The sequence below is a fragment of the Protomyctophum parallelum genome (assembly GCF_964188405.1).
Source record: "Protomyctophum parallelum genome assembly, chromosome: 21".
Taxonomy (NCBI): domain Eukaryota; kingdom Metazoa; phylum Chordata; class Actinopteri; order Myctophiformes; family Myctophidae; genus Protomyctophum; species Protomyctophum parallelum.
Genome location: NC_139713.1, coordinates 14,399,213 through 14,412,293, shown reverse-complemented (window position 1 = coordinate 14,412,293; position 13,081 = coordinate 14,399,213). Strand labels below are relative to the sequence as shown.

The 13,081-nt window shown below is 41.2% G+C and overlaps 1 protein-coding gene across 2 annotated transcripts in view; it reads right to left on the bottom strand.

Annotated features, from left to right (window-relative positions):
- Positions 1–336: 336 nt before the first annotated feature.
- The window catches only part of atp2a2b (ATPase sarcoplasmic/endoplasmic reticulum Ca2+ transporting 2b), a 34,711-nt gene continuing 21,966 nt past the window's right edge, over positions 337–13,081 (bottom strand). Inside the window, exons 16-24 of one of the 2 annotated variants that reach the window (XM_083794477.1) lie at positions 12,227–12,350; positions 10,874–11,085; positions 9,928–10,148; positions 8,736–8,938; positions 7,792–7,877; positions 7,565–7,698; positions 7,282–7,399; positions 5,479–5,599; positions 337–362 (exon numbers count right to left, since the gene is read on the bottom strand). In XM_083794477.1, coding sequence (XP_083650603.1) covers positions 349–362; positions 5,479–5,599; positions 7,282–7,399; positions 7,565–7,698; positions 7,792–7,877; positions 8,736–8,938; positions 9,928–10,148; positions 10,874–11,085; positions 12,227–12,350 — 1,233 coding nt within the window. In that variant the 3' untranslated portion in view covers positions 337–348. Of the gene's footprint in view, positions 363–5,254; positions 5,600–7,281; positions 7,400–7,564; positions 7,699–7,791; positions 7,878–8,735; positions 8,939–9,927; positions 10,149–10,873; positions 11,086–12,226; positions 12,351–13,081 lie in introns of those variants that run through there. The other variant, XM_083794476.1, reaches the window with a different exon arrangement.

Genomic DNA, 13,081 nt, shown 5'->3' with positions numbered 1-13,081 from the left:
AAGTGTATCGGGACATCCCTAATTAAAAGGGTAATGGCGGATTTATGGTGATATTTAACACAAACGGCAAAAGTCGATAAAACATCATACACAGTGTGTGTGTGTGTGTACATAAATCATTTTCGGTCAAATACAACAAGACGTTGGGGTCAGCTAGGTCAGGAGGTAACGGGGTGCACAGGCAAAAAAAGGTTTGGGCACAGCTGTAGTAGAGGGTACATTAGACACACACACACACACACACACACACACACACACACACACACACACACACACACACACACACACACACACACACACGATGACCCCAGCCTCTGCCTTTACTCTAAATTCAGGGAATGGAAGAGTTTATGAGAGCCAACCTAAAAAAGAAAGAAAGAGAGATAAGGTCAAATTAGTGAAAATTGTTACTTAGAATACATTTATTACATATTTGATCCGATATAAATAAATCAAAGATAGACAGAAGATTGTGTGTAAATAGTACGGCATCCTTTATAAGCCAGTGTCAAAGGGTGTGGAAAGGACAGTGCACACAATAGAGCTCACTCATAAATGATATAGTTACGTTCAAATGCACTAGTTTTAGTCGACTAAATACAATACGATTTTAGTCGACTAAATCTACAGTTGATTCAGTCGACTAAAATGGATTTTGGCGGGCCTCGATGCCGTTGTATAATGACTGATTTTTACACCTGCTGAAAATAGCCGATCTACAAGCTCGCGGCACGTTGTGAGCTTGTAGATCTGCTATTTTCAGCATGCAACCAAGTGTAAAATGACTTCTACTGGATCTCTTGTCCACTAGTCCCTCCCTAACATTTTAGTCTAGTTTTTGTACTCTGACTGAAGTTTCCCAGTAGCACTTCTTTAACTATACTGGACCAAATGGTTAGATATAGCCCTCTTCAGCATGGACTGTATATAGGCTGTAGCTTGACAATTTGTTAATATTCCTTTCCTATTGTATTCTTATAAAAGAAAAACTCAAACTACTTTATGAGCCAAAAATAAATAAATAAAAAAGTTTAGCTAAGTATGGACTATATGGAGATGCAGTGCTGTGACCCCAAACAACACAACGTATGGAGATACTGCAATAGAGCGTCGCACTTTTCAGAGTGTGTTTATTTAAAGACGTTTACGCCGCGGACAAAGCCAAGTCGTGACAAATCATGACAAACAAACAAATAATTCAAAAGAAGAAGAAAACGGCAGGCTTTTTCTTCTTTGTAATTATTTGTTTGGTCCAAAATATTGTGTTTGTTGTCATGATTTGTCACGACAAGAGTTGGCTTTGTACAACGCTTATAAGGTCTTTACATAAATACGTTTTGAAATGTCTATGGGAAAAATGCATTGGAAACTATTTCCTGGGCCTGGCGTCGTCATGAAAGGGGGCGGGACTGCGACGCTCAATAGGAGAGTGGGGTCGCAAAAGTAGAAATCCAATTTAGAACGGAATGACATTGGTTTGGCCAATATGTCACAAGAACGGGGTCATACTGGGGGGGGTTCTCTTTAGTGAGGTGATGTGTTGTGTGGAGAAAGGAAAACGATACTCACTGTAGTGACAGCAGGGCAGCCAATGGCCAGGCATTAAAAGGTAGGAGGTACACAGCTGTGATAAGTAGAACACACGGGTGCAGTGCGAACAAACCAGGCTTCTACCTAAAGACATGCTTCCCCCCCCCCCACCCCCAGAGTTTATTTTTCCCCCACACGTGGCAATTTAAAAGGTATTTTCCGTGATTTCACTTAATTCAATTTCAAAATCCCCCAAATCACTGAATGCTCCTTTAAATACATTAGCATCAGTAAAAGAAGTCGTGGTGTTGGTATGGACACAGCGGACTCCAATGCAACAATTATTAGCTATACGATATGCTGTGTATAACTTAAGAGCTCTATACTGTATGGTATAACCCCTCGAAAAGGGTCAAAAATACACAAGATCCATTCTCTGTATAATAAATAGCCCGTGCTGGCCATGTTGTACCAAGCATACATGGTCTGTACAGGATGTGTATTCAAGTATTGTATGCAAAAAAACACTGGATGATTGATCTCTAAACCACATTTTGTCTAATTCACCCTTTGTCAAGTCCCGCCCGTGGTTCTGCCCCTCTTCGCAGCCATTGGTTGCCGTTTCGTGGTTGGACAAAAATCCCCTCTCTCCATCCACTACCATTGTAATGACCCGTTTTGCAGTTGCTTCGTATTGATATTCTGTGTGCATTCAATTCTCATTTTAAACGTGGTGTCAGTATAAAGTAGGGCTGCAACCAACGATTATTTTCTTAATCGATTCATCTGCCGATTATTTAAACGATTAATGGGATTATGATACTTATTTAGCTATCACCTTAAAGATATATTTTAAGTTATTTTAGTCTAGACATGTTCTAACAAAATATATAATTCATTCAAATTTTTATTTGATTAGTTGCCGATAGGCTGCTATTCAAATAAAAGACAAACTAAATTTAAATTAATTAAAGCTACTCATGGTGTCTTTAGACTTATTCTAAATGCATACATTTAGAATAGTACCCTTCTGAACCCAAATAGGTCATTTAAAAATAAATATTCAAGCCATGTTTTGTTCTTGATACTAGAATCGGTCATATTTTGCTTTGCAGTCGCTACTGTGCAACCATCATCAGATTGTAAGGGAAGAGAGATGGATCACTTAGTTTAGTTACACTTAACACTGGAAAAACTATGGTCAAGTAGGACATCACCTATGATAAATTGAAGACATCTCTAGTGATTAGGTGCAGATTCGATTAATCGATTACTAAATTAGTTGACAACTCATTGAATAAAAGATTCGATTACGATTGATCGTTGCAGCCCTAGTATAAAGGAACATCACAGGTGCGGCCCAGTGACTGGGCATATCATGTTTGGTTTTAGGTTTTTTTTTTCGTCCAAAAACGATGTTTTAGCAAATTCAACAAACAAGGCGGAAACTGGGCGGAGCAAGTAAATGAGCCTGCTGGTTGGTCAGTCAGGCACCAATCAGAAGGCTGACAAACGGTGAATTCCTGATGAATAAAGACAGAAAACACTTTGATTCAAAGGATTCACAAATGTATTTTCCTTCAAAAAAAAAGGTTTTAGCCTAATAATATTTTATTTCCTCATGTTTTCAACCATTGCTCTCCTTTGAATCAAACCCCATACCCTGGTGGAGATGTCAATATATCAACATCTATCCACCACCCACTCTCAATAACACCACGCAAAAATAGTTAGTTAATGTTGAAAATTAATTTAAAAATACAAAGAAAACAAACATATCCTTAAAAAAAAAAAAAAAAACATTTAGAGGCAAGGACAACCTTGTTCCGTTTTCTGCACAAGCAAATAGGGGGGCACACCTCGGAATACTTCAGAATAAACGGAAGAATCTTGACAAAAAAGCATCTGGACATGAGCAAATATTTGAATATATTGAGGTAGCTGTGCTCTGCCTCGTGCAGAAAAACTTAGCATTTCAAAAAGGGGGGGAAAAAAAAACACCAAAATCACTAATATGGGTGTTGGGAATACACACACACACACACACACACAATTAAATTATACATGAGAAAGCACAAAAGGTTCATGCTTGTTCACAGAACATGCAGCTTTCATTTTTAGATTGATTACTTTTTGTAAGTGGTGGATTCGGAGTCGGACATTCACTCCCAAACAGTGTTGTTTTTGGCAGCAGGTTTTTGTTTAGTCATAGTCTTTGGAAAGAAACTTCATATTTTAGTCACCTGGAATGTTTTAGTCTAGTTTTAGTCGACTAAATGTCATAAGATTTTAGTCGACCAAACATGCAGTTCACTTAGTCGACTAAAATGTATTTCGGCGGGACTCGATACCGTCGCAATTTTACGCGCGACACGTTGTGAGCTTGTAGATCGGCTATTTTCAGCACGCAACCAAGTGTAAAATGACTTATGCTGGATCGCTTGTCCACTAGTCCCTCACTAACACTTTAGTCTAGTTTCTATCCGTTGACGAAATTGTCAACATACTTTAGTCTTAGTCATAATGGCTTAGTTTTAGTCGACAAAAACAACACTGCTCCCAAACCTTTGCCGTGCTCCTCTGCTCTGCCACATGGCGTTTCGTCCACACGGCTCTGAAAGAGTTAATGTTTACACTGAAGACGACACCGTGGTAAACTAGTTTACCATCTAGAGTTGATTTAGTCTAAAAAAGAAAAAAGTGTTTTGGTGGGCCTTGATGCCGTCGTAATGACAGGTTTTTTTCCACTCGCTGTCGCGCTGCGACGCGTTGGGAGCTTGTAGATCTGCTATTTTCATAAGTAAAAAAAGAAAAAGAAAAAAAAATCATCATAATAGTATCGTTAGGTCCCTGTACAGGTCAACGGAATGCTTTTAAATAACCAAACTCGTGTTCATATATGAAAAGGGAATCTCAACAAAACACAGAAATATGCCGTTGTATTGTAATGAAATGAGACAAATAATTAGCATTATCCAGTATCATAAAAATACATATTTAAAAGGCAATATCAACAATAATAATTAAAAAAAGAAAGAAATGAGCCTGACGTAGTTATGATTTCCGTTGAAAAAGGTCCACAGCTACAGGAGTGATGATCTTCTAGTACTCGGAAACAAAAGACTCACCGAATATTTTCCTCTCCAAGTATAACGACTATTAAATGTTACAATTTTATATTAATTGATTTTGTTTTGTGTGTTAAACTTGGTCCTTCTCGTGCACACACTTGGCAGGCACACACACACACACACACAAGCACGCACTCTAATTCCACACCAAAACACACGCGCGCACACACACTAGCTATGCACACACAGGAAGGTGACCATGGGGTAAGTAAAGGGAGTAGAGTGGGAAGCGGGGGAGTGGTATAAGAGGAGTAGGGCATTCACTTCTAGTCATTTGTACTAGTTGACTAGTTTACTAGTAGACTAGTGACCGACTGGTTGTTACTTACGGTAAAAAAGTTTGTAGTTTGTTTTGGAAATAAATATTTGTACATTTATAAACTGTGTACATTTGGTGACTATAACTAAAATCTACCTGATCTTGAGGACTACAATAATCGGGGGAAAAACAAAAAACGAATTCTTATCAACTAGTACCAACAATGTCGACTAGTGGATTTCTTTCTTATGAAACTAGTCAACTAGTACCAACAATGTCGACTAGTGGATTTACTAGTCGACCAGTTGCTTAATGCCCTAAGAGGAGGGTGTGGGGGGAGGGGGGGTGGCAAAAGTTTAAAAAAAAGAAAAAAAGGTGCTCAAGTCAGTCAGGAGGAGGAGGAGGACCAGAACATGTCGGCCATGTTAGTGTCAGTGCTATAGATCCAGAGCACCAGGGGCAGGGAGAAGGCCACGAAGGGCCAAGAGATTCCCTCCAAGCATGCAGACAGGGAGGCGGCGGCGGAGCGGCCCTTGTCGTCCTTCTCCAGCTCATTACCGCGCTCCAGGTAGTTCCGGGCGGCGAACTTCAGCACCTCGTCCAGGAGGATGACCGGCAGCGAGATCTTCAGCACCACCAGCCACTGGGTCAGGTTCAGAGGCGTGATCTGGAAGATGATCTGTTTGGAGAAACGAAAGAAAAAAAAACTTAACCCATTTAGGCCTGACGTCGATTAAAAAAAAAAAAAAAAGGCTTCTAAATCCTGACATTTTTCTGAAAAATCCATGTTTCCATGTCAGTTGTGCTCAACCTTTTTCATGTCAATGACCCCCAGAATTAGGCTCTATTGGGCCACGGACCCACATCTCAAAATATGTAGTTCCAGGGACCCCCCCCCCCCCAGAAGCAAATATTTTAGTTAAAAATGTTCGCTCTGAAATATATATTCAACGATTTGCGCCACATTTTAACGATTTTTCATAAATAGCAGACCTACAAGCTCTGAGCTTGTAGATCTGCTATTTTTCAATAGCTAAAACACACCCAAAATGGATTAATGATTATGATTGAACACATTTACATTACATTAGGTTGTTCAAGGGTTGTTCACAATGAGAGAGAGAGCAGTTATTCACTCAGAGGAAAATGTATGTTAAAAAAAGAAAAGAAAAATAAGGGATCAACGTGAGAAGTAATTGTATAACGATAAAGGGCGTGAAGCTGTGGAATAGATGTGATGATGAATTGAAAGACTGTGGAGCTAAGGATTAAATAGCTATGCTATGCTCAATTCAAGTGGCATTTGTTTCTTTTGGTCTTGTGTGAAAATGTTACTACTGTGACTATTATATTGTTTTGATATTTTCTTTTGCTTGTTTTTCAAAAGAAAAAAAAAAAAAAAACTTGAGTAGAAATGTTGTTTGAGGACCTGTAAAAGGGATGTACATATATAGTTTCATTTTTATTATTTTTATTTAATGGACAAAAGGGTAGACGTAATAAGCCTAGGCTTCCGTCTATACGCTTTTTTTTTCCAGAATAAGAAAAAGAAAAAAACTGATGAACTAATAATGTTTTGTATGCAGAAGAGAAAAAAAACTAACTAAACTAAACATCTCACACACACACACACACACACACACACACAGTGCAGTATGTGTTACTTACATACAACTTGTGAAATATTTCTCATCGTCATCATGAAATGACATTTATTTAGGTTGTTTTTGACTACCGAGTAAACATACACTATATAAAGCAATTTGACCATATTTCTTTTTCCTTTGTCATGTTTTAGTTCGTCAATAAGTGACCTACAAATAAAAAAAAGCACTGAGTGCCGCACTACGAGCTTGTATGTAGGTCTGCCATTTTTTAAAGATCGTGAAAAATGTGGCGCAAATCTTTTGATTATATTAGATTCTTTCAAAGCGAACATTTTTAACTCAAATATGTGCTTCTGGCAGGGGTCCCCTGGAACAACAGAAACATGTTTTTTTTGCCCCCCACAAAACGGTCAGGATTTAGAAGGCATTTTGTGGAGGTCTAAATGGGGCTGGGGCTAGAACTGAAATGGGTCTTATTCTATTTTGGGTCGGGAACCCCTTTTGGTGTTAGCATTATGTTATAATTTAGCTATTGAAAAATAGCAGATCTACAAGCTCATAGCGCGCCACCGAGTGGCGCGCTACGAGCTTGTAGGTCTGCCATTTTTGAAAAATCGAAGAACGACTGACATAGAAACATGGCTTTTTCAGAACACTGTCAGGATGTAGGAGACATTCTGTAGAATCTGATCTCAGGTCAGAATGGGTTATTCTACTTGGCCAGTAAACCTCATAATAATACATAGATTCTCACAGGCAGAGGTTCCACGTAGAGGATGAGGAAGTGGAGGGACATGGAGAGGCAGATGGCTCCCAGCAGCCAGACGTTCTCCCAGGGAGGCATGCGGAGCAGCGACTGGTTCTCTGAAACACTGAAGAAGAACAAGGAAGATTGAATTATTGTTTTTGGCTGCATTTTATTTTAACCAATTTATTTTACAGCGGTAAAATAGGAGTATGAATGGGCCCCTCAGCCACATAGTTGCTCCTAGACAGAATGCCTTCTGGGCAGGTCTTGTTCAGACACTGTACTTTACCTGTTGAGGGCATTGCACATCTCAATGGTGACCAGGACAGACAGGGCCATGGTCATTGGATAGGGAGACTCAAACACAGCACAGTTCAGACCCTCAAAGTCTGGATTCTCTGGTCCGCACTGCAGGAAGTGGCTCTGGAAGGAAGGACAAAACGACCAGTTTCTATGTCAATGCACCATTTACAATGTATTATAGTAGGCGTACATTCATTTTACAAGGATAATTACCAGCTGGTAAAAGGTGATTCTGGGACCATCCTCTGCAGCAACAAACCACCAGGAAGCAGCACCAACAGTAGCAGCTCCCACGTAGACTGAACAAAAGCAAAACATGAATGAAGACATTAAAGAATTACGGATGGTCATTACAGCCAAAATAAATGCATTCCCAGACTCATCCGTCTGTAGACTAGTTCTGTCTTTGATCGCCCCGTCTGGTCAGAGATGTTACGCAACAGTCAATTAGTCAGATTGCATTCCAACGTAACCGATTCTAAAGGTCCCGGATTTCTTTTATAGCTGTGAGCTTGTAGATCTTATGGCATTCCATTGATTATGAGTCATGATGACCGCATTGAGAGCTTGTAGATCGTCTCTTTTCAAATGGCCGAAATGTATAGGGTTGAAGTGGTCAATGCATGTTTTCTAATCAAAATAAAAAATTTAACTAAAGTTTTCAAATAACTGTAGTGGAGTAAAAGCACAAATTTGGTCTCCGAGATGTAGTGGAGTAGAAGTAATAGTAATTGTAAATACTCAAGTAAAACTCAAAATTGTACTCAAGTACAACACTTAAGCAAAAGTACTTTCCACCACTGAAAGAATACACAAAAAAAAATCGGAATCAAAGACGCGATGAAACGTTCTTTGGTTTTAACCCATTCTGAACGGGAAGTGGGAACCCATTTTGGTGTTAGCATCATGTTATGCTTTAGCTATTGAAAAATAGCAGATCTACAAGCTCATAGCGCGCCACCGAGTGGCGCGCTACGAGCTTGTAGGTCTATTTTTGAAAATAAATCGAAGAACGACTGACATTTTTAGAATCTGATCTCAGGTCAGAATGCGTTAAATCAGACCAGTGTGTGTCCAGTGGAAACCTCGTATGAATCTGATCTCAGGTCAGAATGGTTTTAATAGTCGAGAAGAAGAAAACACTCAGTCCAACTTACATCCGATGGCCAGGTATCTGAAGAAGAGCCAGCCGGAGATGAGCGGCTCGCGGGCGTTGCGCGGGGCCTTGTTCATGATGTCCAGGTCGGGGGGGTTGAAGCCCAGGGCGGTGGCCGGCAGGCCGTCCGTCACCAAGTTGACCCACAGCAGCTGGACGGGGATCAAGGCCTCGGGGAAGCCCAGCGCAGCGGTCAGAAAGATGCTATACACAAAGCACAAAGTATAGTTAAAACCCATTCTGACCCGAGATCAGATTCTATTTTTTTTTTTTTTCAAAAATAGCAGACCTACAAGCTCGTAGCGCGCCACTCGGTGGCGCGCTATGAGCTTGTAGATCTGCTATTTTTCAATAGCTAAAGCATGACATGATGCCAACACCAAAATGGGTTCCCGTTCAGAATGGGTTAAAGGACCACTTCACCACTTTTCAACCTATCTTCATATAATAGGTCCTCACTAATAATCATGGAGAGAAAAAAAAGAAATCCGACTCGGTCCGCGTCTCGTAGGAGGGCTGTGGGAAGTTCAGAAACCGTACTCCAGTGACATCATCGATGGGAAATACAAGCTAATAGAAACTGCAGGCTTTACGACATACGCATAAAACAACCCAAGTGACCACAATATGCTACTTTTCAACTTACATATACATATACTTACCCGTTAGCTAACCGATATTGAAACATTTCATAATTACGTCACCATTGACGGCCAGTTAATTTCAATGTTTTCTCAGAGGCTGAGATTTGAACGTTTGCAGCGGGCGACGGTACTTGCACACTTCGACAGAGTGCAGTTCTAGTTAAACCCATTTTGGGGCGGGAACCCCTTTTGGTTATTATTATTATTGGCATTATGATATGCTTTAGCCATTGAAAAACAGCAGATCTACAAGCTCATAGCGCACCTCCGAGTGGCGCGCCGCGAGCTTGTAGGTCTGCTAATTTAGAAAAATCAAAGAACGACTGACATAGAAACATGGCTTTTTCAGAAAACTGTCAGGACGTAGAAGGACATTTTTAGAATCTGATCTCAGGTCAGAATGGGTTAAGATCATAACAGGTGCAAGTGCCTATTCCGCTAAAATGGTAAAATGTACCAGTTGATTACTGGACTTTACATGCCAGTGGGAATGGAGGGCTTGAGGTTGTATTTTTTTTTAATTATTATTATTATTTACAAAGCCCTTACCACACGACCTCTCCCACGTTGGAGGAGATGAGGTATCGGATGAACTGCTTCATGTTGTTGTAGATGGCGCGGCCCTCCTCCACCGCCGCCACGATGGTGGAGAAGTTGTCGTCGGCGAGCACCATCTCCGAGGCCGACTTGGCCACGGCCGTGCCCGAGCCCATGGCGATGCCGATCTCCGCCTTCTTCAAGGCCGGCGCGTCGTTCACGCCGTCCCCCGTCTGAGGAGAAGAGGAGAGAACCAGAGTATTGGGAGCAGTGTTGGGGGGGTTTTGTGGCATTTTTTTTTGTTTATCCCACGATTTTGTAACCCCATTTTTCACCCCCTGTGTGTCAATTATCTAATGTGATCCTGGGCTCTATACACACACCCTCCGCCAACCTGGGGAGAGCTATACGGACTGGAACTCATGCTTACTTCATGGGCCGAGCGGCAAGCTTGTAGTTCTATTTTTGAAACGCTGTGAAAATTCTTTCAGAGCGAACGTTTTCAACTCAAAACTGGGAGGTCTCTGGAAAAACATATTTTCAGATGGGGGGGGGGGGGGGGGGGGTCGGCAGCCAATTACATATATATTTGGGGGTCCTTGACATGAACATGTTTGAGAACGACTGACAGAAACATTTTTTTTCAGAAAACAGTCATGATTTAGATTTGTAGAAAGGGAACCCCTTTTGGTGTTAGCATTATGTTATACTTTAGATATTGAAAAATAGCAGATCTACAAGCTCATAGCGCGCCACCGAGTGGCTTGTAGGTCTGCTATTTATTTATTTTTAATCGAAGAACGACTGACACAGAAACATGGCTTTTTCTGAAAACTGTCAGGATGTAGAAGACATCTTTAGAATCTGATCTCAGGTCAGAATGGGGGAGAAAAAAAAGAAAAAAAAAGATATCTAATTCCTAGCAAAAGCCAACGGTGTGTCCTGTCCGTATATATACCATAGCGGTGATCTCGTCCAGGGACTGCAGGATCTCCACGATCTTGGACTTGTGCGAGGGCTCGACGCGGGCGAAGCAGCGGGCCTTCACCACCGCCTCCCGCTGGGCGGCGGGCGACAGGTCGTCAAACTCGCGGCCCGTGTAGGCCATGTTGGAGATGTCGTCGTCGTCGCGGAAGAGGCCGATGCGCCGGCATATCGCCACCGCCGTACCTGGAGGAGGGTTTCAGAGGGAACGCATGGATTGATCAGTATATGCATCATTAACCCATTCTGACCTGAGAAGTCGCTCTTCGATTTTTCAAAAATAGCAGACCTACAAGCTCGTAGCGCGCCACTCGGTGGCGCGCTATGAGCTTGTAGATCTGCTATTTTTAAATAGCTAAAGCACGACATGATGCCAAAACCAAAATGGGTTCCCGCCCCAAAATGGGTTATAGCCTACTTATTGCCCGATTTGATTAGTTCACTCTATTTTTTTTTTTTTTTACATCAATCAAGTTATCAATTTAATCATTAAGTGTACAGTGTTATAACCGTGTCTCTCCTCTCCGGAGTAATCCTTATGCTTTCTTTCTATGCTATTAAGCCATTCGGACCTGAGATCAGATTCTAAAAAGGTCTTCTACATCCTGACAGTTTTCAAAAAAAAAAAGCTATCTTTCTATGTCAGTCGTTCTTCGATTTCAGCAGACCTACAAGCAGACCTACAAGCTCGTAGCGCGCCACTCGGTGGCGCGCTATGAGCTTGTAGATCTGCTATTTTTCAATAGCTAAAGCATAATGTAATGCTAACACCAAAACGGGTTCCCGCCCCAAATTTGGTTAAAGAAAGAGGAGTCAGTGTTGCAGAAACTGGTGATTCAATAATAAATAAATAAAAATTATAATAACAAAACGTGATCAGCCCAGGGTGCTAATTCTGGATCGACTGTCCGTAGCAAACAATCAAAATAAATATCTCTCTTCCTCTGAATAGCGCGACGGCTTCCCTCTACAACAGAACCCAAAGTAAAAAAAAACAAGCTATCCCATAATACTCCTTGTCAGAGCTACTAGCTACCATTTTGTGGTGGGAACCCCTTTTGGTGTTTTAAACATTGTTATAATTTAGCTATTGAAAAATAGCAGATCTACAAGCTCATAGCGCACCACCGAGTGGCGCGCTACGATTTTTGAAAAAAAACATTTTTTTTTTAGAATATATGTTTTTAAATTTGTGAGGTAAGGCCTAAATGGGTTAAAGGAACAATCCCCCTGTATACACACACACACACACACACACACACACACACACACACACACACACACCTTAGGTTTACAGTGTCATTATAAAATAAAGTGTGCTCCTTACCTTTGTTGTCGCCAGTGATCATGATCACTCGAATGCCTGCCTTGCGACACAGTTTGATGGAGGCTGCCACTTCCGCCCGGGGAGGATCCAGCATGCCCACACAGCCTACAAACGTCAGATCGGTCTGGGGGGACAAGAGAAAAGGAAAGCAATCAAAATCATTGACATTTCTCACTGTATTTCCCATGAGTACAAAACAGTCATATCATGACAGTATACCACCCCCCCCCCCCGGTTACAACTTACAATCATAGTACAAAGCCTATGAAACGCATGCACAGGTTCTCCTCTAGCTGTGTCAGAGTGTACCAGTGGCGTGCACAGACATTTAGAGGGGCAGGTGCTCAAGTGAAAAAAAGGGCACCTTGTGCAGCGCATTTTGGGGCGGGAACCCATTTTGGTGCTTTAGCTATTGAAAAATAGCAGATCTACAAGCTCATAGCGCGCCACCGAGTGGTGCGCTACGAGCTTGTAGGTCTGCTATTTTTCTTTAATCGAAGAACCACTGACATAGAAACATAGCTTTAGATTGTGGGGGCCTAAATAATATAGTAGAAGCGTTTTTTATCAATATTTGATCAATGTCACCGCATGGTCCACACATTACAATTTTTTTTTTTTTTTTTTTTTAGAGCAAAATTGCCAAAAGGGCAGGGGGTGCTCTAGCACCCCCTAGTGTCCATCTGTGCGCGTCACTGGAGTGTACCAATATTTATTTCTGGATAAAGCAGTCATTTTTTCCCCCCTCTTCCAATTTAGTCGGGCAGACCACTATTACTAAACAAATTGATGGTTATGTGAATATACATAATACATTTTAACAAATAAATATCACCTACCCCGCCATTAAATACA